Below are 27,254 nucleotides of genomic sequence, written 5' to 3'. Positions count from 1 at the left end.
TCATGTTAGGGGGTTTGCCCCCCTCTGTATTTGGAAAAAAATGTTGCCGCCACCACCCTAACCACTGAGCCACCACGGCGGGTCGTTTCGATGGAAGCGAAACACAAAGGCGCCAGTGTGGTGTGCGATGTCAGTGCAGGATAAAAATCCCCAGCGGGTCGCAATTATTCCGGAGCCCTCCACTGCAGCCCCGCTTTCTCCCATTCTTCTCTTACTCCCCAATTTATTCCTTCCTTTACTTCGCGGTTCAGGTGCCCGCCGATGTGCGATACAGACACTGCGTCATTTCCTTACCCCAAAACAAGTTTTCAATTTTTGTCTTTCGTTGGTTCTTTTATTATCTTCATCCTTTCTCTCACCGCGTGGTTCCTGCTTCGAAGGAAAAGTGAGACACTTAAGGGGCTTTCCTTTCCTGAAAGCAGTTTTCGTTTGTTTTGTCAAATTCCCTTAAGCCTCAATTTCATCGTCTACCTTTATTTCTTCGGGGCGCCGTAGGCAGCGCCACGTAGGGACCGTAGAACGGGGCACGAAGAGCCCGAGCTATTTGCGCGAGCGTGAGAGCAGCACGCGGAGCCCGGCAGTCCTGCAGAACGGTTCACGTTGGTCAGCGCGTCGAGACGAGACAGCCCCACACCATCAACATGACGGAAGGTAAGAGCATATTTCTCGTGTGGCTGTCTTTAACAACCTCCGTGGTGGCCGAGGGAATGAAGCGGTCACCTGCGGTGTTGGAGCGCGCAGGACCTTATCCCGGTTGCTGCGGCCGCGTTTCAGTGGAGGCGAAACGCTGAAGGCGCCCTTGCGCTGCGAGATGTCAGCGCAGGTTAGACAGAGGTTGTCGAAATTAATCCGGAGCCCTCCAGTACGGCGGCCTTCAGGAGCTTCAGGATATAGAACTTTGGACGAGACTGCGGTGCCGGCAGCTGGCAAAATAGCCCGCAGGGAACTTTGCCGGCAGCTTGGCCCCATTGGCTGACTCCCGTCACATCGGCATAGCCAATGAAACACCGCCGGCATTCTCTTTTTCCAGCTGTTCTGGCGCCAGAATACCCGGCACAAAACGTTCTCGGCAGTTGGCAGTCAAAGCTAACCAAATCAATCTCAGAATGCTACCTAAAAGCGACATACTGTTAGGGGAAGAGAGAGAGGGAACAAAATCTGTTGTCCAACAGAGAGGGTGCGCGCTCCAACACCTTCGGCCACTGACCGAGGATGTCCGGGGTATACAAACACTGCCTTGGATGCTGGCCGTGATGTCTTGTACCTCGGCGGCCTCCTTAGCCTGTCGGACGAGATTGCGATGGGTTTGTTTCTAAGGTAAACACATATTGAGTTGTTCAGTTTTCTTTTTTCATTTGTAAGAACAAAAACGAAAAAATTCTTCTCGAGGGAATTGGCTCTGCATGTCACGTGACCACAGCGATACAATACGACATTCGGTTTTTCGGTCGATTCTGCCGGCTGCTAGCAATATAGCCACTTCCTTCAACTTTCCCTGCTGGTATGGTAGGCGGAGTCTGACGTGCAAAAGTTGGACATGAGCGAAGAGAAACGGTGCAGTGAAGGGCTCCAGGTTATTGTCGTCTTCCCAGGGTTCTTTCACGCGCAGCGCACTAAAATTTTTGTTCTTCGCCTCGGTCGAAATGCGACCGCGGCTGGTGGGATTCCATTCCACGCCCTTATGCCCAGCAACTGAATCGCACCTGTGAGCTCCGCATATTATATATGTGGGGTTCTCAGCATACTGCCACTGAGCACATTGGCTAAAATTGGAGGGGGAAATTAAGCTCCTCATCAGGGGTACGACGCGATTGCGTTATTGAGTAAATTCACATATACGCGGAGTTAATCATTCCCAACTTTGCATTCATATGTGCCTTCAGGCCACTCCTGGTGCACTGGTGCAACGCCATGCACCACTGCGCCAGTCTCTCGTCGACGCTGAGGCAACGATCGAATATCGAACGTTAACGCATCTGATATAGGTCGCCGGTTCAAATCCGTGCAGCGAGCTAGACTCTAACTTAACTAGTGTTCATGTTGCACGAAACGCTAATTCGTATGACGCCATCTGCAGCACTGTGCGGCAAACGGTTGGCCCACGAATTTTACACGAATGTCGGGACTAAGTGGCCTAGAACGCCTGCCAGACAGGGATATACTCGTATATACCGGATCGACACAGTTTAGCCTCGGGCATCACGCTGCCACGTGTTTGATTCTATTATGCAACCACCTATGTTTCCATGGCAACCGCTTGGAGGCCTCCATCTTGGATTCTGTGCGTGGAATCAGCCTACCCCGGAGGCTCGGAATGCGACCAGTAGAGCTGTACAGTATAGCCGTACCAGTACAGATGTGGCTGAAGTCTTCCCTTTCTTTCTCTCTTTACAAGTCGAGCGAAGCCTGCTGCAGAGCGGCAGCGAGATGAGTCAATTGGTCTCCGGTTATGGGTAAGTTCGAATCATTTATAACTCCCGTTGTGAACTCTTTTAGTTATTTCGCACTGACCGGGATTGCTACCGCTGGAAGTGTGGGTTGAGGCGACGGATAATTAAATATTACATAACTGAACAAAAAGCCCACCTAGACACAATTTCTCATTTAGCCCATAATCAGCATTTCCAGACTCCATACCCACAACGTGACAAACCACTCTTGACTAGGCCCGCTGCGCGAACAAGTTGCGGGCACCAAATGCTTAATTACAGACTCCGATTACTTTAAAACAGGCTAATTGAACAGGCATTTATTCCAACCTTTCTTGATCACGAATAGCACCACCAGGACTTGTGTACGAAGCCTTGTATGAAGTGTTATTCTTTGTTGTATATCCTTTTTTACTTTTCCCTACATGTGTGTAGATGTCATATGTAAACCGTGCAAATATTTCTCGCTCTATGCCGCTGCCTCAAATGTAGTGAGAACCCAGTCAAGCGTCCTCACTTGTTTCTCACCACCTCCCTCATTTCTGTACGCAATGACGAGAATTGAGAATATTATTGTCATTATTATTATCTGCACGCAAGCAACATTTGCACTGCGCATCTCCCCTAGATGGCGTATCAGGTGTCCACGAAGAAAGCGCACGATAGTAACTATGGTTCTGAAGTTGGGAGTATGTTACGAAGAGAGTAATTGTGCTGTAACAGTTTCTCTCGGTTGACATTTTGAGCTGCGCTTTGAGGGGTGGTTCAATGATTGCCGGGTCTGGCTGCTGCGCACGAGATCGATCAAATAGCGGCCGCGGGATCCTCGTTTCGATACGAGCGAGGCGTGAAGGACGCTAGTGTGCTGTGCGGTAATCAATGCACGTCAGAAGGCTACAAACTGTGAAAATTGATCTGTAGACCTCGAATGACGTTCTTCTTCCTTTGCCGTCATTATTTTCCTCCTTCATCGCTCTGCTTACGGCGCGGAAAAGGTATCAACAGAGAGTGACACAGTTGCAGTGTCGTTCCTTTCCACATAAAAAACCAACTACAATAATTAACAATCCGGGACTGAGTGAAAACTGGCACAGAGAAAGAAGCACTGTGATGGAGGTCGACTTAAGGTCCTTCAGCGCGCATTGATATCGCACGGCACACGGAAATATTTTGTCCTTTGCCTTCATCGAAACACATGTACAAAATTCTGGGAGAAAAAGTTTTCATACTGCAAAATTGTAAGGTACTGTTATGGAAATAGTAAAGGTAATGATCAATTCTTACAATGTACGTAGCAAGATCTTTTATAGTTTTTCCATCGCTTGCATTGAGCAGTTTGGACGGCCATAGAAAACCAATGACGAACGATAGCAAAAAACGTTAATAACATAAACGGAGATTTGCGGATACATTAATTTTGACAGTGAAATGTTAGAATATATCAGAAAATTTCGTTCATAAAATCTTTCCTGTTCAAAAATGTTATTGTCCAGAATTATTGGGTAGGTGCCACCTCTGACGAATTGGTTTATTGGTTGATTGGTTGATTGGTTGTTTGGTTGGTTGGTTGATTGATTGATTGATTGATTGCAGGGAGCGCAGAACTGAGGAAGAGGACAGCTATCCAGACGAGGCCCTTCCCCTTATCTGCTGTTGCATCGTGATCCTGTTTGTGATCATGATCATTCTTCTTCTCTTGCTCTCCGGTTACTACAGTGGTGAGTACTATGAGTGTCACGCAGAACTCTGTATTGTGGTGCCTACACGTATACACCCGTCGCCATACAAAGATATCACGGAATACACCACGCTTGTGGAAGAAGGCAGAAAGACAAGATCGACCCATAAACTTCCCTCGGTTGTGAACTGTTTTTGAACCATTCGATCCGCACAAATTAATATGGTTGAATGGGAGTGACGCGCACGGGTTCCCATGGCCAAAGATACCAGGAGGAAAACTGCGTAACTCCCACTCAAGAAATGACAGACCCGAGAAGCTAAGCCCCGACAAAACAACAGGGAAGAAGACGCAACGAGAAGCCTAAACAAAAAAAATTGCCAGAGAGGATACAACAAATGCCAACAACTAACACGGCTATGATGATAACAAATTCCAAAGCAAAATTCAGGAAGCGCGAAAAATAGGTAAAGAGGCAAATGTAATGCAACAATTTCCAAGGCCTATATTTGGTGGAATGAGGTCAGAAAGAAAATTTAATTGAGAATTTTCATAGCAAAGGCTGAAGGTGGCTTATCAACGCATTTAAAGAGGAACGCAAGAAAAACCGGGCCGAAGTGTGATGTCAAGGATTATGCTGATACAGAGAGAAACTAAGTATCTTTCTCCAGGAGGGCTGTAGATAAGTGTGCCAAGGGAGCCTGCTTTCAAGATGACTGTTCAGCCTGCAGGCACTGAGCTCCGAACTTCGCGAACACAGGGTGAATTGCCACCTCCCACGGCCGGCAGGCTTGCTAGGTGTGCGTGTACGTACACATATATATAGAATATGTACACGTAGGAATGTTGTCCACAACCCTATCGGCAGATGGGCAGCCTGTCACGAAGAAGGCTTCAGACAAACAAGCACACAATGGCTAAATGCAGGGATTTCGGCGACTCTTCGCTTCCTTAATAAGTATGTCACAACGAACCCTTCATTTCTCTGCCCTTGTCCGCTCGATAGATTAACTAGGGCCTCGGTTCTGGCAATCTTGATGCCATAGGTAGAACAATAGGGTCCTAACACAACTGCCGCCTTCATAGTTTGACCACATTCCGCGCGACATTCGCCATAATCCCACCGCAATGGACGAGGGAGGCACTGTTGAAAAAAACTAAAGGTTTGTTCACACGCAACATAAATAACCCTGAAAGTAGAAGATTGGAAAGCTGCCGCCATACATCACGTGGCAGAGCACCGTAGGCGACATGCCGACATACAGAGCTCGGGGTTTCGGATCCTTGTGGCAGCATGTGATTGTTTTTCTTCTATATAAGAAAGTATACTGTGTTCATCTTTCATCTATAAAAACTTTATAGATGAAAGATGAACACAGTAGGACGCTAGTGGGACGCGAGAGGTAAGCATGATACAGGGAATGGTTGTACCCCGAATTTCGGATTACACGTAATTTATATTCGTACGGCTAAATGAAATACGTATGTTCACAGCAAAATAAGGCTTAAGTTCAAAACAAGTCCACTATATTCACCTTAAAAGCAATATGTGTTCACAGAATTTGCAAAGGCAATGTAACTTCATGAAACAGCCGTTACTTTCAGTTGAAAATACATGAAGGCCTCGCCCAGGTAGATCGATAGTCCTTCGATCGATTAGTATGCTTCGTCAGCCGTTAACGGCTTGCTTAAAGTTAGTTCATTCTTTTGCAAAACGCCCAATAACTGTTTCGACAAATCAATACGTCACATCAGAAACTTTCATTGTCTTAAGGTTCCGTAATTTTCCCCTGAACTCTTGAATCTTGGAAGACCGAATCTTTGAAGCAAGTTTTGTTATATTTTGGTACTATGCCAACGCCTTTTTAGATATCTAACTGTAGCGTGGATTCTTTTTTGCAGGTGAACATGGTGACGAAACGCGTAAGAAATACCTGCAGGCTGCAGCCTGTTTCGTTTTCATTTCTTTTATTACGGGAATCATGTTTGCGTTTGGAAAGGTTGAAATTCATTCCAGCCAGTTGAGCTTAGAATTGTCTGTCGATGCTAAGCCTAGCGCTTCGTGCTAGATGAATAGATGAGGTTGCGGCCATGCTCGAAAATTGCTTGAATGTATGACCAATCCTACGGATTGCTTTCTTTGGGAAGTTTAAAACACTGCCCACTGTACGAAGAAAACTACAGAAAGGGGTGGTGAAAGATATTCCGAAATATTTCGCATTTTGTAGTTATGGCTTTTGCCGTTGCCGTGGTTATTGCTGCGGGAGTTTACCACCCGTCATGAAAGGAGCAAACACGCTTACTCTAGAATATGTCGGTGCGACGGTATATGAAACTTCTTCTAAAAAGACAAAGAAATAATTGACATGGTCATTAGTTTCTTATGCACCACAAGACCCATGTGGCCCCGATAATAGGCGTGTGGGCCGGATAAAGGCCTTGGGGCCGGTTAAGTCATCTCGTTCAGATATTGCGATGCAGACTGTACGCAAGCCATGCCAGTGGGATACGTGCCCCTTGCCGGTCAAAAGGCCATGTGAGGCTTGTCAAAGGCGAAAGATAAATGAAATGAGCTGAACGATGTGCACAGAGTTTAAATAGGAGAAGGTGAAAACACCTGCTTAAACTCGCGAGTCATAACATGGCGTAACCACCACGCTGGTGAAATTCTCAGCTACGCAGTTCCTCATGGTTGTGACTTTACTTTGAGGCAAACGTAACTGTAAAGAACGCAGCGCGACTCATCCACAGTGAATGAGTTTCAGGACTACGGTTACATGCTACTTTCGAGCTGCGTCCAACGAGTGCTTCTTCGTCTAGTCATTACTTACGAAAGCCTTCTCTGCATCTTTGTGCGCAGAAACGGCGAAAGCCACTTACAGGGTTCCTGCGCCAGGCGGAGGACGTAAGTAAGCAAGTTATTGCTCACACGGTGTAGGTGTCGGTGGCTGCACTGCCACGTCAGAAGCAGCTTTTAAAGGTCTCCTAAAAGCTGTATTCCTGCTGTGAATTTATTGGATGGAGCCAGCAGTGTAGTTGAGAATGCTGACAAAAGTATGCAGCATCTGATCTCAAATGAGGATAAGTATCCTTGACAGGAATTCAGCTGCTAATAGGAGGTAGGCATAAAGCCACGAAAAATATGGGGACAGTGCTGCACGGTCACCGTTGTTTAAATCCTTTTCTTGGTCGGTGTCCTTCCTATAACCTGAATGGCAGAGCTCAGCAATTTTTATGCCATGCCCCGAGCGCCACCCACCTAGGGTAGTTTCTCGGAGTTAACTCACGTAGCCGTCATCACGGATGCGGCACATAAAAGCTTTCTTACAGACCAGCTTGTCAATGGCGATACTATCCGGGTACGCTTGCCGGGTAAAAACCGATATGTATCCTCAAGATTCAAGTGGGCCAAATAAGCTCATTGAGGCCGAATAATTCTCCTCCAGATAATGCGATATTGGCTGTACACAAGCCACGCGGGACGGGTAAATGCCGTACAGGGGAAAACATCATGTGAGCCATTCGGGAGACTTGCAAGGTAAGGAGTCATATGAGCCGCAAGAGAATCACGTGGTCGATATAAGTCATGTGGGCTGGATTACGGCCCTGCAATTCGTGCGCAAGACGTGTGGGCCCGATCGTAGCCATGTAGGCTAAACAAGACTTCGGGATGCATAAGGACAGCTATTTGGGCCGGATAAGGGCCATATAGGCTGACTAATTGCGATGTGGGCCGAGGAAAGGTATTATAGGCGAGTTAACAGCCACGGAAACCGAGAAATGGGCGCTTCCGAGACTGATGTCTGTGGTCATCTCTGCGGTAGAGCAAATGTGGTGTATATGCGAGGGATGAGTAGGAGGGTCCATGTATGCCTTGATGCCTTGATTGTCTATGGTAGCGCTTCCTTTTTCTTATAGGACGCAGGCAAGTAGCATGATATGGACATTTTCAACAAGAGCGCTCTCTAGATGCCCAGGCGTGACATCGTTGTTGTGAACAATTTACAACTTAGCAGATACCCAGTTCACATTCACAGATGTTCTTTTTGCTGGCAGACTGCAGTTTCGAGTGATCACCTGAGGGGATAGTCCTTGTTCGTTGGTAGCTATAACATTACAATCACTCGAGGCAATTTTTTAATAGCAGTCAAACTACGAGGTAAATAGTAAAGAAAACATTACTCTGAAATCATTATATATCCACTTCATTTCATTGTCAAGTTGTCCTTTCTGTGACCCTCACTAATAATGTTTTTTTCATATGCAATCCTGCAGCACCACCGGCTGCTGAAACACAGACCACCTCTGGAGGTGAGCCCTTAACCTAAATATGCGCTTCGTAGCAGGCATAGGAAGCATTCCGCGTCCTGTACTTGTTCCTATTTTTGAGTTTCCTCTTCGCAGGTGGGCCTTGAACTTAGGTTCGCGTTTCCTGCAGGAAGAGAACGCAGCAGTGGCTGCTTTAGTATTACATACCTTCATTTTGATATCCTGTACTCAAGGTTTCGTTACCAGTGGTTTCGTCAAATCCACCGTGAAAATATCGTGCCGGCTCCTAAGATACTCCTTCAAAGATCGAAGATGCTTCTGGACGATATACAGGCGTTCTCGAGAGCTTTGCTTTAGCCAAAACTGCTCCAGTGTAGCGGCCGAGTCCCGTTCTACACTGAGATAGTATAATAATGCGATTGCACTAATATCCTATTCTGGAAACTAAATGTATCCGCGGTCATAAAGTTTACCAATTGCCTGGAGACAAGTGATCGTCGCCACTCCGGATTAGTCGCATTGGCAGGAGGTCAATGGTGTCGCCTGACCGAAAAACTCCTATTTGCTAGAAGAAAGTGATGTCACCTGGCCGGAAGTGGGGTTACTTCCGGTAAAGGCATCAACAGTTTCCATTGCAATCGCATTGTCATAGCGCAACGCAATTACGGGTCTGAATTATTTTGTCAAGTAGGGAGGCTTCGTATATAGTGAGGCCGCACTTTGGCTTCGAGTGTCCCCACTATAGCTCTCAATTGAGCTTATCGCCCGGGTCAGGATGTACTGGAAACTGGGCTATTTATTCTCACACAGCCCTATTGAGTTAATCGATCTTCGGAGTAATGACTCAGCCAATATTCGTTTAGCCCGGTTCACTGAAATACATTCCTTGCTGAAAGAATGGTTATATGTAGTATGCATCGTGCTGGGCTGTCGACGCCATGACTCCCCAACAACGGGTCGCAAATTTGGTACGTCGCATTTGTTGAGGACGCGCTCTAAACTATATAGCTAGGGTGAAGTTTTGAAATTCAGATTTTTTTTAGAATCAGGGACAGGTCTAATAATGCACATGAAAAAAATGTTCACCTTCCCGGATGAATAATTGTGCACTTTTTCGGGCTCTCATTAGTCCACATCGATCTCAACATCACTTTCGCGCTTTGTTATACTCCTTTTGATTCGGACCTGCCGTAGGAAGTTGCCAATAGAAATATGTTCAGATTTTGTACTTAAATATGTTTTAGAAAATTTTGAAGCACTCATTCTTGTCAAAGAAGAATACATACTCGGCGGAGAAAGAGCAGAGGTGTCCGTCTTTATTTCAGAAGCTGGGGTTTAGATGTTGTCCGCAACATTTTCAATATTTGAGCTCATTTTCATTGAAATCTGCTTTTTGGACATTGGAACTTGTATGCGAATATTTAATATTGCTCAGGTGGCGTCCACGAGTATGTGCTCTGTGCATAAGTGCTAGAATGTCAGAGATCTGTTAACCGCGTAGTCTTCATGATACGTCTCTGTTACCTGCTAAAGGGGATTCAAAGTAACTGTGAATGACAGATGGTTAATTTTTTCCTCTTTCTTGCATAAGTGACCAGCCGTGGACCACAACAAAGCATCACGCCAGGAACAAGCACGCCGGCAGTTGTACCAAGCGAAAGCACTACCTTGAGTTCCAGCGGTCCGGCTACGTTCAGTCCCGGAGACTTATCGAATTCAACTACGTCCACAAGTGCACATACCACCATGGCTCCTCCTACGCCTTCCTCTACAAAGGCGTCTACTGGCCGTCCGGTGCCGCAGACGACCACAGCGACTACTGCGACAACGAAGACTTCGACAACGACGACGACCAAGAGAACGACGACGTCGACCACCAGGAGCACAACGCGGAGCACAAGGCGTACGACAGCGACGACGAAATCGACGACCACCACCACAAGTAGCACGACTACCAGGACGACGACCACGACCAGTACAACCACGAGTACCACCACGACTACGACCAGTACAACAACGAGTACCACCACGACAACGACAACGACAACCAGCACAACGACCAGCACGACGACGACTACCCCACCGGTCACGATGCCTCCTGACGACTTCAGTAAGTACAAGCTTGAGCCGAACTGCCTCGACGGGCTAAAAACCTAGGCGCAACTGAGAACGCACGTGCGAATCGCGCTGTTCAATTTATACATTAAAATGAAAGGAGCGGTTTTTTAAGCGACAAGTCTACGCTAGGTAAAGCAGTCGTCGCGTGCAGGCCGGGGAATGACCTTGAACGACCTTCAGCCCAACCACGTTAGCCGTGCACGACCATATGTGGCACAGTTATGGTGTCGAGCCCTTGAACGATAACCTAGACCTCTGACATTTAATTGACCTTTGACATTGGGTGACCTTCGGGTTGACCTTTGACTTTGAGGACATCCGATGAGGTGATATGAAGCCACGTGATGGCATCCGATGGGGTGTCGTAAGACACCATCGGATGTCATCACGTGGCTTCATATCACCTCATCGGATGTCCTCAAAGTCAAAGGTCAACCCGAAGGTCACCCAATGTCAAAGGTCAATTAAATGTCAGAGGTCTAGGTTATCGTTCAAGGGCTCGACACCATAACTGTGCCACATATGGTCGTGCACGGCTAACGGGGTTGGGCTGAAGGTCGTATATATAGAACAGCTGTCGCAGGCGTGTAGCGGAGATGCCATGGATGAGCTTCAGAAGCTTATCAGGCGTCTTGCTTTTCGCTGCAACGCGGCTGGTAGGTGTGCTGTAGTGAAGGAGCCTGGGTGAATTTCGTCCACGTCTAGTTGACCACAGCCTTGTTGAAAACTCGCTATGGTCCGGTGGCTCAACCGGAACGCACGAGCAGAAAAATATTTCTAGATGATGTATTACCCGCAGAACTACAGCTTCAAAAATGCATATTTCGCAAACTCCTGTTGCCGTGGCTTCTCAAAATCGGTTTCTCTCTCGCATCCTGGCGACTACCTTTCGCACACGAATTTATTTCTCGTCTTATTTTAGGGGCCCACGGAGTACGTCAGACTCCAAGGTCATAAACTCGCCTCGCCAGTTATTTTTGGTTACCGTTTCATTCTCTGTACAGTTACTGAAGCGCTTCCGTGCGTTATAACGGGCTTTCTCCTGGCGTTTGAGATAGTGCCTCATGTTGCCTACACTCTAAGCAGAAAATAGTGAAAAGGGAGTTAACTGTCCTTTAACGCACACCCTTTTATAAAAGGAGTGCATTAGAGGAGAGCTTACTCTCTTCCGACTTCCATTTAGGCATATTGATATTTAGAGTGTAAGCCTACGCGTCAGTCACGATTATCAGTAAATAAGCGCACCCACTCAAGCGTTTCCAATTTGCAACTAAATTGAGGAATTTCACCGATGAACCCCATTAAGCCACGACAGGGTAAAAATGAAGCTCGACAACCTCTTATTGATACTTGTTAAAGGAACAGTGAGAAATTGGAGGGACTCGATTAACCGGTGCACCACTGCGCCAGGAGCGGAATGAGGACACCCAGCGACTTATGAATGCTTAGCAGAGAATGGCCAGTTCTGCATAATGGGCCAATAACCCATCGACGATGTCGCGTCATACCCTTAACACGGATATTAAATGTCGCCTCAAATTTTTGTTTTATTTGAGCAGCCGGACAACGATTTTACGGTGCTGACAAAATGTTTTGAAAAAAAAATTACTTGCGGTTTAACTACTGCTGAACCTGGAATTCAGCGAAAAGCAAGCACGCTTGCTAAACGTCTGAGGCTCGTCCATAGCAGCTCCGCTGCACGTTCGCGACAGCCGTTCTATATATGCCCACACGACCATGTGGCTATGAGGTGGTATCAGATGGTGTTGCGACACCTCCATCGGATGTCATCACGTGGCTTCACATCCCCGACCGGATGTTCACAAGGTCAAAGGTCATCCCGAAGGTCATCCATGTCAAATGTCGAAGGTCGACTAAAGGTCATAGGTCAAGGTCACGGCGTCAAGGATTCGACACCATAATGGTACCACGTATGGTCGTACACGGCTATCCTTGGTTGAGCTGAAGGTCGTTCAAGGTAGTGGTGCTGCCTACCCGAAGACTGCTTTATCTAGCGTAGTGAAGCTTTTCGCTTCAAAAATGAAACATGTTGAGGCCGCACACACACATATATTCCGTCCCACGTGAAATTATAGCTTTTAAACTTGTGTAGAGCGCGAATGTAGTCCGGAAAATACGTAATTTTAATTAATTCCGAACCCTGCAGTACACTCTGCGTGCAGCTTTGAGATGTTGAACTGTACATCCATGCCATATCATAGCGTACAGTAATCAGTAATCGCGTGCGTCAAATGAGCAGCTATGGAAGCGAGCACTGCGGTAATGACACCTGGAAAATCTTCAGTCGAGCTCAGCTGTGAAATCTTCCGTCGAACTTGACCTGACATCGCATGCGCCATATGAACAATGTGCTTCATTGCATCTTCGAGACTTTTTTACTCGATAATACTTTCTGTAGTCATCCGTCTGTTCCTTTTAGACTGTTAATTGAGAAGAGAAGCGCTGTATGCACCACATTTGGCGTTCTCCATTTTAGAGACATTTAGAGACGCGCTGTCAGCAATAAGCGACAGCTGTGGTAGAGCACGCTTTGCTAAGCGTGTCTAATCCTCTGCTCAAGCTCTGGTATTCATTCCTCCGATTCAAGCACATCTTTTTTTTTATTTCTTGCAGCCCCTACGCCTGGGAAGCCAAATCGTACGCGTACATTCCGGTCTCGTGTTACGTTTACGGGCTAATTAGTTTAACGTTTCCAATAAGCACGATCGGTCATCGAACTTTTCGAAGAGGTGCTCGCAGCCAAATAGCTTCCCAAAGACATTCGATATTTATTCCTGTCCTGGTGAAACCTTGTTTAAGAAGCAGGAGCATTTTTACACGCACGGAAAATTTATTAGCCTTGCAACAAGAGCAGATCCAACCTGATTTTTTTCTCTAGGAACACCACATTTCACGCATGAAAATTTATAGGCTCAGTTTTGAGTACGCAGTAGTAGCAGCAGCTGTTATACTACTAGCAGTACTAGTAGTAGTGATGGTCGTAGTAGTAGCGGTAGTAGTATTGGTAGTGGTAGAAGTGGTAGTGTAAATGGTAATGGATAGTAGTAATAGTAGTATTAGTCGCAGTAGTAGTAGTAGTAATAACTAGTAGTAGTTTTAGTTGTCGCAGTAGTGATAGTAGTAGTGGCATCGGTAGTAGTAGTAGTGGTAGTGGGATAAGTGGCAGCGTAAGTGGTACTGGGTAGTAGTAGTAATAGTAGTATTAGTAGCAGTAGTAGTAGTAGTAACTAGTAGTAGTAGTAGTAGTCGCAGTAGTGATAGTAGTAGTAGCATCGGTAGTGGTAGTGGGAAAAGTGGCAGCGTAAGTGGTACTGGGTAGTAGTAGTAATAGTAGCAGCAGTAGTAGTAGTAGTAACTAGTAGTTAGTAGTAGTAGTAATAGTGATAGTTGAAGTAGCATCGGTAGTAGTAGTAGTGGTTGGTAGTGGGAGAAGTTGTAGCGTAAGTGGTACTGGGTAGTAGTAGCAATAGTAGTAGAAGTGGTGTCCGCTTAATTATACAGCAAATTAATTATCGAGCAGGTCGGCTGCTTGGCGGAAAGGTGTCAGTTCATCTTCTGGTGTGGAATGTCCAGCCCGGGATGCAAATAGACGGGAGGAGGGCGGGGATTATGCGGGGATTAAATAACGACGAGGCAAAGGCAAATACCTTGCTTAGGGGTAGCAGCGAGGGAGAGAGAGAGAGAGGCGGAAGTGAAAGAGGTAGCTAGGCGCCGGGGCTCTGTGAGTGTTGACTTGAACACTGCGAAAAGTGTGTTAAAACGGAATAAGTAGTGAGAGATAGCGGAAGCTTCTTTGGGGAGCACCCCAAACTGTGTTTATGTGTGTGCGACTCGTCACTCGTCGGTGCGCTGAATGAATAGGTTGCCGTGTGCCCACTTGTGAAAACAGGGGACAAGGTGATAATTGTCGTCTACACAGCCTATAAAAATTCAAGCCCAAATAATACTGAAGCCCTCAGTATGCATACAAGAAGTCAGGATGTGTGGATATGCCATGATTCCGTTATCTTATTAACGACAATCCTTGCCACACTGTTTCGTTAATATTTAATTTCACACAGGCAGCAACTTAAACTAGGACAGTTCAGAGTCCTTTTTTGTATAACTATTGACATCAAAATTTTAAATATATGCTGCAAACTGCTACTGTCATTTAGCGATCACCTGCATTTCGGAGAACCTTCCTAAGAAGCTGGACAAATACAAGGTTTAAACCTCGCGGTTCAGGACGCGTGCACAAGACAGTGCACAGCGTTGTCGTCCTGCTTTTTCATTGTTGTGCACTGCTTTCTTATATGTGCGCGTCCTGTATCGCTGGTTCTTTACCATGCATCATGCCCTTACTGGTCAACGAGCTACGCTTCTTTAATTCCAACTTGAAAGAGATCCACGTAACCACTCCATTAACCTCTCAGAACTACGAAAAGAACTGACATAACAATAATAAACACCACTGGCTCGCGTCAGCTGTGGTGCCTTGAGTATAAAACCGCATAGGAGGCAAGACAAAGTTCGCGTCCTTCGCTCGCAGGCAACTTCACACTCATATGCGTCTTCGAGTACATCAAGCGCCAGAGGTATATCTGGCCCAAGACGCACCAGTGCACGGACTACGTTTACATCCGGGCGTTTACATACTTCGATGACAAGAAAATCAACCACGAGCCGCTCGAGTATACTACGAAGACAAAAAAAGGTAGGGTGCCGTACCCAGCAAATATGGACAGGTGCGTTTTTGAGCGGGAGTGCATTTTTTATATATATTGTAAGATTTCACTATTACAGTCAATATATCCGCAGATTTCTCGTCGACAGGCTTGCAGAGTTTTGCTCTTAACATTTTAGCTGCCGTCATAAGTTGTATGGCAGTGTTAATTCCTCGATGCGAGAGACGGAAGCACTCTAAAACGAATATTTGCGTATGCACCGGAATAATGAACCATTACCTTCAATAGTTCCTTAACAGTACCTTACAATATTCCAATATTCAAATCTTTTGGCCAAGAATGTTGGACACCTTCCACAAACACACCGTTTCGGCTAAGGCTGCAAACATGAAATGCGGCTAGCTACCCTTCTCCGCGAACTGAAGCGAACATTCTCCGAAACCTTTAACGAACCTGAGGCAGATAATTAAGCTTGCATAACTGAAAAATGCTGAAAGTAGTTGGCGGAGTGTATCCAGAAAAATTAGGCCTATCGCAGCACCGATGTTTCTGGTATCCGGGCAGTGTAAACAAACTGGCGCAGACGGCTGCTCGGATAGACGTATTTCCAGCAGAGGGCGTGGGTTCCTCAGTAGAGAGAAAAGGGGTGATGATGATAGCACATCTTGTAGAGAAAACGAAACTGAAACCTGGGCGGTACACAAGAAGAAGCAACTTGGATTCGAGTCAGCGCCGGTGCAAACTACTACTTCGTTTCCTGGTGCATTCATCATTATCATCATCAGCCTGACTACGCCCGCTGCAGGGCAAAGGTCTATCCCATGTTTCTACTATTAACCCTGTGCTTTGCCAGCTGCGGCCACCGTATCCCCAATCTCATCCGCCCACCTAACCTTCTGCAGCGCCCTGCTACGCTTGCCTTCTCTTGGAATCCAGTCCGTTACACTTAAGGACCAGCTGTTATCTTGCCTTCGCATTACATGCCCTGACCAAGACCATCTCTTCGCCTTGATTTCGACTATGATGTCTTCAACCCTCGTTTGCACCCTGGCCGACTCTGCCCGCTTGCGGTCTCAACATTTTGGAACATTTTGAGTTGACGAACGCTCTATATTTCTCAGAATTACTTTTCTTAGTTTTTGGGTACAAACTTCCAAAGCAATGAAGAACCGAATTGGATACTAGCAAAATGCAGGAAGCAGAGACCAAAACTCGATTTCGACCAACGTGTGTCAAGAGGGGCCATGAATGGTCTCAAGAACATCGTAAACTTGGCTTCCCTGTGCGCGTTGATTCACTTGACCGTGACGTTAAGAGATAGCACCGATCATAATTTCTCTGAAAGGACAAAAAAAAAAAAGACTCGAAAGTTTTTCTTCCAGGAAGTACAGAGCGCATATCGACTTACCTGTAGTTCGTGGCGTCTCGCACGCAAGGGTACTGGAAAAATCACCACAGTTGTGGCCAAAAGATGAAACAAATTCGAGTAAATTTGCGCCGAAAGAAAAAGCCCCCGGACCGCGAGGTTACGCGTAAAGAAATGAAGTAGTCGGTTGTATAAAGTGAATGAAAGCCATCTGGACGAGGGGGCACGTAAAGCCCCCTACAGAGATGAGGAAGGTCAGGTACTGTCGGGCTAAGGAAAGCAGCTTAGATGAAGAGGGCCAGGCAGATGCAGATCATGTGGGCTACCTATCTTCATTAGAGGCGGGAAAAGCGAAGGACTTGTTCAGCAGTCGAAGGATGATGTCCATGTGATGGGAAGCTAAAACAAGCCAGTACAAAGGCAAGGCTTTACCTCCCGAGCATGACTATCACAAGCTGAAGCCAATCAAAATAACTAAAGGGGGGATAAAAAACCTCAAAAGGTAGGCAAATAGGAAGCTATTAAACAGAAAGGCAAGTTATGCCAGGCGCTTAACTACTAAGTTTAGGATGGGGGGGGGGGGGGCGCCAGATGTTGATTTATGCCAGAGGCCTTGCAAAAAAATAAACAGGTAAACGAAGGCGCTGGGAATCCAAAAAGGCGACGAAAAGTGTGGTTATGTTGTCAAACAAATAACGCATAAAAGAGAAGGAGAAAAAATGAACGCGATAGACAGTCAGCTCTTGCAGGCATCGGGCCATGCTCAAAAAGTCGACGTAACGCCTTCCCAGCTGGGGCTATTGGTCCTCTAGCATAGACCCAATAGCTACATAAAGTGGTTAGAGTTGCAGTTATTCAGCGATATGAAATGAAAAACGGAAGAGAAAAAAATTCTAGCCAATCAATGGCATTGATGAGGCAGAGTACGCGATAACAATAGCGTTTTCCTCCGACAGAACAGCTGCGGGGTTCAGACCGTTCGAGCTGGTGGTGTCATGCAGTTCGTCAATCTGCGAGCGACAATCACCATTCTCCTGCACTCTCCCGATCCAGTCCAACAATGTTACACTCCGTACCTTCTTCACACTTTCCCTTACCCGCCACCCGTAGCCTCCACCTCTTTCTTAGTCTTCTCTCTCCCACTTTCTCTCTCTCTTCACCTCAATTCTATAAGTAAAAATAACCATTTCCCTCCTTAAACTTTGCCGCCTGCCTACCGATTCTTCTGATACGGACGAACGTAAGGTGTTTTCCCGACATGGAAGTCATAATTCTAGCCCGTTTAAACACCTTTATGACATGTTTATGAATGACAGCGCGGTGACAGTTGGACAATGCTCTAGCCGCAAATGCTGCCACTTCATTATTCAGGGTGCATATTCTCGTGAATTACTCACGAGTTCCAAAGCACTTCAACCAGAATACGAAGATGGGGTGAATGGATTTGCAGAAGTATGTGACGTCAGGGAAAGGTTGCCAAAAGAGGAATTCACAGAACGATGGACCTCAGGAACAAATATTGTGGCTGTTTATGAAATAAGTGTTTCGGAGCAGCGAAAAAAAGATGGGATGAGGATGACATCAGAAACCCTGCGGTACAGCTCCCTGCCACCTTGAGATGAATGCCATCGTGCCGACCATTGCGCATGTCGGAATAGCATTTTGCATAGCGTGTAGCTAAACATTTAAGCATGTGGGTAAAATGGTGAGGTAACCTATCCAGGCTAAACAGGTCAATTTTGATGAAGATGGTGATCATGAATGAATTATGGCGCAAGTGCAGCGTTGGCCAAAGAGTGCCATTGCACAAGGTAGTTTTCATCGCACAAGCTGGGGTCAAAGACCCATTTCCCAAGCATTTCACCCTAAAGAAGCCGAGCACCAGGCAGGGGAGAGCTTGTACCCATTGTATCACCAGTTCATACCTGCCGGCACTGGGGATCGAACTCCGCACCTCCCGCAAGCGAGGCGGATGCTCAAGCCACTAGGCCATAGGTCAATCTCGAGTGTGTAGAGTTTAAATTCGCATTACAAAACAACAAATCGACGTGATGGCGGCCCTTTAGCGATATAACCCTTACAAAAATGGTCTATAGACAGTCTGTATACTTCTTAGGGATTATATTGCCTTCCTGTACATATTTATTTTCGTCTATTCATAGTCTATAGATTGTCTATGGACTAAATTCTACTAAAAGTGAATAGCCATAAATTTATAGATTGTCTATAGACTGTCTATAGGATTTATACTGCCTATATACTCTTCTCTAGGGTATACCTATTGAGATTCTATAGATTTTATAGGCAGATATCTATGGACACTCTATAGACTTTCTAAAATGTTTGTAAGGGTATACAGCAAATACATGCAACTCATACTTTCGAACGAGTAATATTTTCTCAAGCTTTTACAGCCATACACGAAGCATTTCTCATAAGTAATGGCGTTAAAATGGCAATAAAGGAATGTATGCGATGAAATGTTGTGTGTGTTCTCCAGAAATCTATCTCAAATGGCACGAGTCAGATTGCACTCGTATTGATTGCAAACAAGCCACCTGTAGCAGGAGCTATCTCAGAGATTTATACCAAAATTTCGCAAGTTTAACATTTATGTACTGTGCAAACAGTGACAAAAAATCTCAGACACAATTCTTGTAATGTATATGTAACGTTTTTTTTAGAGAGTTAAGCTCTGCTTCTCGCGTTTCGGGTCTCAACGTAATGCGTTTTGAGGCAGTTACCCACTGGTTGATAACCGAGGTTGTTGCATAATGGAATGCAATAATAACAGGAGGAAGCGTGCTGCCTGAGCGCCACAACTCGAAGCTAAACTAAGTTGAACCGGCATATACCAAGTGTTATAGGGAAGACTTAGTAATTTTTTAAAAATAGGTTTTTTGGGGTAAAAATATGGCTTCGGGAAAAAGTATTACCAGTGTTGGTGGACACCGGAAAGCAGGTGAATTTTTATAGTAAGCTGGTTAACTAATTTATGATGATTAACTTTTTAACTATCACAGCTAGGCAACTGGTTTAAATTAGAGATTTGCAGTTGGTCGTTACTAATCACTATATCATTTTCTCGAATTTCGAAAATGCGATTATATCCTCGGCGTGTGGCTCGACAAAATTTGTCAACATCGTGCCAGAATACATGCGCTTTCGAAAAGCATGCAGTAAAAGCAACCTTTTCAGTGCCTGTAACTAGCCAAAAAAGCAACATTTTGTCGAGTCGCAGTGCCAAGGGTAATCGCTTTTTCTAAATTATAGCTTATATGGCTATTACTAATGATCGGCTGCAAATTTCTAACTGCAACTAGGAACCTAATTTAAAAATTAATTATTAAAAATTAGTTAATCGGCTTACTAAAGAAAATTAACCTGCTTACCTATGTCCGCCAACACTGGGAATGCTATGTCGCAAAGGCATATTTTTACCCCCCACAGAAATACGTTTTTGAGAATTACTTAATGTCTTCCCTGTAACACCTGGCCCGGAAGGCGTCTGAGTACGGCCACTTTGTCCCGACATTTCTGCAAAATTTGTGGCCAACCATTTGCCGAAGAATGTTCCGGACTGTGTCATACAATTCTTTTGCAGTATAAACTTGCTGTATAAGTTAGAGACTAACTCGCGGCAGGGATTCGAACCGGGGACCTATGTTCCCCTACTTGCACGTCTTTACAATATTGACGATGCGGTGCAGTCGTTCGAGTTCGGGGTGGTGGGATGCGTTTTCGCGTTTCGTGCAGCATAAAGGTAATGGTTAAGTTAGAGTCTAGCTCGGGCATGGATTCGAACCGGCGACCTATATTAGGTGTGTTAACGCTCGATATTCGATCGCGGCCTCAGCATTGCCTCATTTTTTTAGTGCTCTGTAACGTTTCTGCAACGTTAACAAGAATTGTATGCCATTGTTTCGCGCTTCCTTGTCAGTACATTAACGCCCTTTCCCTCGTTTCTCTCTACTTCGTTTCCAGTGGGGGGCATTGACCAGTACTTGGACGACAACCCCTTATACTGGGAAAATGTAATGGACGCCGACAGCTCTGTTCGTCAGGTGACTACGAGAGGATGGTACAAACACGCCGACTGGTACATCGGCATGTGGGGATGCACCTATTTGCGGCTCCTGTGAGTTTGCCACCTCCTCCACGCCCGCTCGTACTCATTGCCCCGCACTTGAGGCATGGGAAGGGGGGGGGGCTCAACGTGGGCGCTGCGTATGTCGCTTGCCCCGGCTGAACGAAGCGGCTCGACACCTGGTGTCGCTTAAAGTTACTAGAACTTGTCGTTACTTCCAGCGATTGATTTCCGGAGCTGCCATTACCATGAATAAAGGACTAGAGGTTCTAGTCTCCTTGGCTGCCACTACATGACTTGGCACATTAAGAAATAGCACGTTGACGTCTCACGCGACAGAAGAAAGGCACCCAAAGGGAATTTCAACTCCCATGGACGTGTTTAGGACGTCCGAAAAACGTCCTAAAACACAGAACACAGGACGTCCTAGGGAGTTCCGAGCATATTGGGCAGTGAGCGAGTAGGTGCAGAACAGAAGGTGACAGGAAGCTGGTCTTAGCAGCGCAGACTTGACGCTGTTTCACTAGTGCGGCGGTTTACGCTGAAGCCTCCTGATGTCCCCTGAGATAGAAGTGAAACTTTAGCCGCCATCTCGTGTGAACTCCCGCGTGTCTCCCAACCCTCCCCCCCCCCCCCCCCCCCCACTGCGCGAACCATGTGCAATCGTGTTTTTTGCAGCGTTTGCCTTTCATCTGGTGAGACGCGCAGTCGTAGGAAGCCTCCAAATTCTTAGAAATGTCCACGAGACGCAGCAGACAGCGAATCAAGAGAGGGAGCGTGCTCTAGGGACATTGCTCGACAAAAAATTTACAAAATTGGTATGGTTTTAACGATGCATAGTTAAACCGGGAAAGCGTGTTTTTCGCCTGATTGGCTCATGGTTTTGCTTTGCTGGGTCGTCTGCACGTCTGGTGACGATTAGACTCACGTTAAACTCTGAACGAGGTTAAGCTGATCTGATATGTTCGCGCGGCAGATGGAAATTGATGAATACGGCGATATACAATGCATAGCGTAAGTGAGTGCTGTAGTTTAAAGACTTCCGACGTGGTGGCTCAGTGGTTACGGTGCTCGGCTGCTGACCCGAAAGACGTGGATTCCAACCCGGCCGCGGTGGTCGAATTTCGGTGGAGGCGAAATTTTAGAGGCCCGTGTACTGCGCGCTGTCGGCGCACATTAAAGAACCCCAGGTGGTATAATTTTCCGGAGCACTTCACTACGGCGTTCCTCACAGCCTGAGTCGCTTTGGGAAGCTAAACCTCATAAACCAAACCAGTTTAACACGAGGCGTGTTCCGATGCGGCAGTAGCCTAGTGCTGATTGTGCACGGGGGATTGAGGGCCTGTGTACTTTGCATTGAAGAGGTTACAAAATGTGGAGAGCGGAGCGGCCATTCCTGGAACTCTATGGGTAAGGTAATCTACTTTTCCCTCCTTAGCGTTCTCAACATCGTCTTGAGTTCAGTGTATCTGGATGCGCGTCTTTATTTTCTTACTGAGTGCATTGATCTTCTTAGTTACACATAGTGTTTTGTCGCTTTTTTTAGTTGTTTTATGGTAGCTAAGAAGTCTGTATAGATATGCTCTATACTTATGGCCTCCAAAGCATCGCGTATTGCGTAAAACTCTATCACAAGCGGGTCCGAGTGGTTAGATACGTATTCATGTACGTTTAACTCTCTGTGGGATGAGCTAGTGGCTGCTGTTCTACCGCCCTTATCTATAATCAACGTATCCGTACAGGCAATACATGTTCTAGCGTACACATCAACTAGTGGTCCAGTTTTTGGCTTCTCTTTACGACAAAGTTTAGTCGTCTGGTATGTCGCAATTGTTCTTAATTGCTTTCGAGGGGGTCAGCCATTGCAGGTGTTTGCACTCTCACCGCATTATACAAGGATGCTATGGTTATAACGTACTCTCGCTTCGGATTGCTTGTTGCCTCTCGCTGTTCAATGAGTTCTGTCAGTGTGTTCAGCTGTTCAAATTGCTTGAGAATCGAGGTGTGGGGGTAGGTTTTGGTAAGGTCGTGATGGCGCGCATTGCGTTCCTATTTATTGATTACAACTCCGGCCATTGTCGACCCGTCAGTGGTTGGAGCTGGGCCTGATATAGTATCCTAGGCTGAAGCGGTGTTTATGCAAAAAGTCTTGCCATCTCCGTTCGGGCTCCTACATCCCTAGACTAAATGCGTTTGGTCAAGCTCAAGGAAGTCGCTGCTGCTTTTTTCATCCTATGAAGACATTGTGTTCTTTTGCCAGATTTATGAATGTGTAGGCCAAGGACTCTAAACTCGTCTACCTCTTCCAATGGTTGATTTCACATGTTTAGTGTGACTCTTTTCGTTACGAATTGTTTTTTATATTCTGGTTTGTAGCATGGATGTAACTGCATTTTTGTGATGACAGTTGTAGGCTTGCATCATGCACGTACTCATCTTGTGCATTTGTATTCTTGCAGATAAAAATTCTTTCCCAGGCTGTTTATAGGCAGACCAAATAATGACACCATCTTTGTAAATAATAAACTGCACCTCTGTGATTTCAGCTATTTTTCACATAAGTAGTATAGGGGGATAATAAGTAACAAAGGTTAGGTTAAGTTAGGTTCAACGGTTCATCGAAAGTTGCTATATATTGTAAATCTTGCAAGCGCGCTTCCGATTTAGACAACACTGTTGTGTTGTATGGCCACAACGATCAACGTGTGTTTGAAATAGCAGAGGCGTGTCATATCTTCCACGAAGCATGCTCGTGTGTGAGCAGCACTTCCGTGGCCTTGCCTAAGCGCGAGATAGGACTTCTGGAACGAGGTGGACACCTGAAAGTGTCTACGAACCAGCAATTGAGTCATTATTGTAGCGTAAGCTACACTGGCCGAGGTTGAGCCGTTTCGAGTGGCTCCTGGAGAGCCGTGCTGCGCATGCGCGAGGAGCAGTGACGTCACACGGCGCACAGCTGGCGCGCCGGAGCAGCCGCCCCCGGTCTGCGCGTCCTCTAGAAACCGCACCACGCGACCAACCGCGTGACGAACCACGTGACCAGCCACGGCGCTGCGACGCCGGCAGCTGCTTCGAACCACGTGTTCGACCACGTGGCCAACCCCCCGCAAACTCACTGAACAAAAAGAACCCTCTGTCGAGGCTGAGAATCAAACCAGGGCCTCTGGCGTTTCCGGCGGAGACGCTGCCACGAAGGCTCAAGGTTTAACCGTGAATAAAGGAGCATGTAGCGAATGCGCGCCTTTCATATGTTAACTCTTCCGAACCAGGTGTTGCCGCGCTTACGCTACGTATATAATGGCCTTACAGGGCTAAGCCATCAATTTTTTTAATGGTTGTTTGATTTTTTGAAGATAACATGAGCTTGTTCCGAGAATTTTGAATATTTAACTGGGTATTTTCTTATTAAACAGCCAGTCGTAAGTTCAGCGCTTGTATGTGTCTTTTGTTTTGCCGGGTTCTTTGTTTCAGTTGCGCTGTTTCGTTCTTTTAAAGTAAAAGATTTTGCCATTGCCTCGATTTTTATTGTAACACTAAAATGTAACTCCAATTAGGGTTAAGCACGTTTTAGTATCAGAAATATACGCCAACGAGTATAGTTTTTGTCGATGGTTAGAGCAAAGTTTTTTTGGTCGATTTCTTAACTCCTCGTTTAAGTAATAAAAGGACTACTGTTGTGTTGTGTCGAAAAATGTTTGAACTCATAACAGTAGGGAGGCTAGTTACTTCAGGCATGGCGCTTTGAAGCTTAAGGAGTCTTTAAATTTGCGAGAATTTTCACGAGTCTGAGGAGGACGAAGCCTTCCATGCTGAAAGCAAACCTCAGATAAACGTCATTATACGGTTTCCACGGTGTAATATCAAATTCCGCGGCAGAGTTTTAGTTTCATGAATGTAGAGTAATATACCTTTTTCTCCTCTTCGGCGCATTGCGCATGTCGTCACTGCAATCGTTCGGGCCACGCAGTGTAATTCGCTGTGATGGCGCATTGAAGTCACGTAACGCTTGACATCTTTCCAGTGGGTGAATCAGCATAGTGCGTAACGGTTTCATCATGGGTGACGCGACTGCATGGCGACCTACCAGTATGGCTCAGCGTGGCTCACAACGGCAATGACACAACAATGATTGAATGCAATTTTGCTCGGAGCTTTGCTTGAGTATAGGAAAATTAAGTTTATATGGTAAAAAAAAAATCTCGGCTCCCATAGTATCCATATGCACTTAGCGCAGGTAATTGAGCGGTGAGTAATTAGGCACCTTGCTTTTTTCCCGAGGGCACTAATTAGAGGTACAGTTTATATGCAGGGGTGCGTATTACGCTATAGAATGTTTTAATGGATCGCTCGGATTGTATATGTCATATATATTTTTCCTGCAGTGCGAGCTTCTGGGAGCCCCTCAAAATACGTGACAGCTTAAACGCCTTTGTACGCCAGCCATATTTAGGATCGCTCAATACTTCTGTCTTCGAAGGATTCGCCATCATCAATACGATAATTAGGGACACCAGGGCCGAACATCAGGCCGGCCTGACCTACAACGCAAGTATCCTGCTCCTCTTCCTTTCCCAACGCGGCAATAAACGTCGCCAATCTTCAAGCCAACCTTTTTTAACTACCCCAGCAGTAGACGCCTAGCTAGCGTAAAACCCGACCTCTCCGTGGTTGAGGCTTTTGCCTGCCACGTGCCATGGTAGGTATGTGGACAGAGAAAAATCCCCCTCGTCACATTTAGGGAAAAGCGAAATGCAATGAAGAAATGCGCAGGAGGCAAACCGGTTTCGCGGCGTGTGGAAAGGGAGCAACCGCGTCGCGCCAGCCGCTGCCTGCATGGCCTGTAAAACCATCATTAACTATTTGAAGGGTTCATACATACCGCGCATGCGCACTTACGTCACAGTCAGTTTAATGAAAAAAATCGGTGGTTATATCTCAATCAGATGTGTGCTACTCGGTATTCACGGCGCCTTGAAATGTGTACAATGTACATGAATGTAGACATACGAAGAGGACAGGTTGCTGGATATAATATGCTTAATTTAGATCACTGGACTTGGGTCTAAAAAAATTGCATGACATTTATACCAGTGGTAGAGGTATCATACCAACGTCAGCCAGAAGCATCATATGGAACAGCTTTCATCATAAAAGCATTCGGGTATAATCACCGCTGCCTACACACGTTTTCCGCATCAGATTGTTCGACGGTCCTTCCATATTTTATATGTATTATATATATTATGTATATATTTTATATATATTTATATATTTTATATATTTTATGGCTTCCACATTTTATATATTATATATATACGGCTGGAAGCAGCATTGATATTATCAGTTGTTAGCCTAGAAAAACAGCTTATTCCAGAATGTTTTCTTTGATTTCACTAAATGAATTCGCTCAGTAATGTTGAGAGAATAATTTTATAAAACGCTGTGTTACTGTCCGCTTCCTTGCAAAGCATTTACAAAAGCAATCGCAAATAAAATGAAGCAACCGTACACTTCAGTCAACGGAAGAACCGCGACGGTTTTCATAAAATACTCAACAATAAATTCCACTCGCATCATTATTAAGGGACGAATTATTATCAATGAGGTCAATCAGGCATTGCGCAATGACGCTGTACAAGCGTCATATGCTATGTTTATAGCAGCTGCACAGCGACCGTAGTCTTTCATGGGGAAAGGTATAAGCTCGCTATCAGTAAGGGTGCGAAGCAAGCAAACACGATTTCACTTTTTTCATCGTGTGCTTGCGAGAGTGTCCTGGTCCTGGTATTAATATCAATAAATCTGTAACTGCCAATAGTCTGGGAAAATTTAAACACCCTACTGTAGTCAGACGCGTTAGAAGTCATCGGAAGATGCATCTGCTTAGGGCATATAGTAACCGCTAAATATAACCACCAGGGAGAAATAACAAGGAAACAAATGGATTGGAGGGCACTGACGGCGGCCTCTAGTCATGAATAGCAACTTAAGCAGTATCCCTCAAGAAGGAAGTGTATAACAGCTGTATCTTGTCAGCACTCGCCTAACAGGCGAAAACTTGTACGTAACAACGAGGCTTCAAATGCATTTAAGGACAGCGTAGCGAAGCTGAGCAATGGAAAATAATAGCTGTAACGTTAAGGAACAGGAAGAGAGCAAGATCTCAATTGAAAAAAACACAATAAAGTTTTCTGTCGTCAAATCAAATTTTCTTTAATGTTTTTGATTAAAATCTTGTAGTAACAGCAGAAAGTTTTGTGGAAACAGGAAAATTTTCCGTGGCTACTGCAGAAATGTACTACAGAAAAATCTGTCGTTTGGACAAAACAACGAAATCTCCCGGTTCTTTCTTTTGTTACACTGGGGTGGTTTTGAAGTTTGTTCAGGTAACAATACAAGTTCTTGCCCTTGAGGCAGAGCAAAAGGAGGCAACGTATCCTCCTTACTAGGCCCTGGCTTCAGAGGGCGCCGGCGCTGCAGCAGCAGTGGCGCGTCAGCAGTCGCTCTCCGCAATGACATTTACAGAGGAACAAGCAACTTTATCCAGAATATTGTGCTGTGACTAAATATACATGTGAAAACAATGTAACCGTGGTGTGCAAAATGCCAAGGAAAGTAA

The 27,254-nt window shown here is 45.7% G+C and overlaps 1 protein-coding gene across 1 annotated transcript; it reads left to right on the top strand.

Annotated features, from left to right (window-relative positions):
• Positions 1 to 562: 562 nt before the first annotated feature.
• On the top strand, positions 563 to 27,254 carry LOC144102553 (uncharacterized). Its single transcript, XM_077635798.1, has 13 exons — positions 563 to 651; positions 2,396 to 2,453; positions 4,023 to 4,147; positions 6,010 to 6,030; positions 6,968 to 7,012; positions 8,383 to 8,418; positions 9,968 to 10,170; positions 10,323 to 10,461; positions 13,129 to 13,152; positions 15,047 to 15,211; positions 20,533 to 20,686; positions 25,018 to 25,184; positions 27,247 to 27,254. The coding sequence occupies exons 1-13, from the start codon at positions 642 to 644 to the stop codon at positions 27,252 to 27,254; spliced, it is 1,155 nt and encodes a 384-aa protein (XP_077491924.1). The 5' UTR covers positions 563 to 641.

This window comes from Amblyomma americanum, chromosome 8 (assembly GCF_052857255.1).
Source record: "Amblyomma americanum isolate KBUSLIRL-KWMA chromosome 8, ASM5285725v1, whole genome shotgun sequence".
Taxonomy (NCBI): Eukaryota; Metazoa; Arthropoda; class Arachnida; order Ixodida; family Ixodidae; genus Amblyomma; species Amblyomma americanum.
Note: the sequence above shows the minus strand (reverse complement) of the source record. Positions and strands in the feature narration are given on the sequence as shown.

Coding starts and splice junctions, on each gene's coding strand:
- LOC144102553 (XM_077635798.1), top strand. Junction 4,148..6,009: donor GCTCTCCGGTTACTACAGTG/GTGAGTACTATG, acceptor TCTTTTTTGCAG/GTGAACATGGTGACGAAACG. Junction 10,171..10,322: donor AGGCGTCTACTGGCCGTCCG/GTGCCGCAGACG, acceptor CACCACAAGTAG/CACGACTACCAGGACGACGA.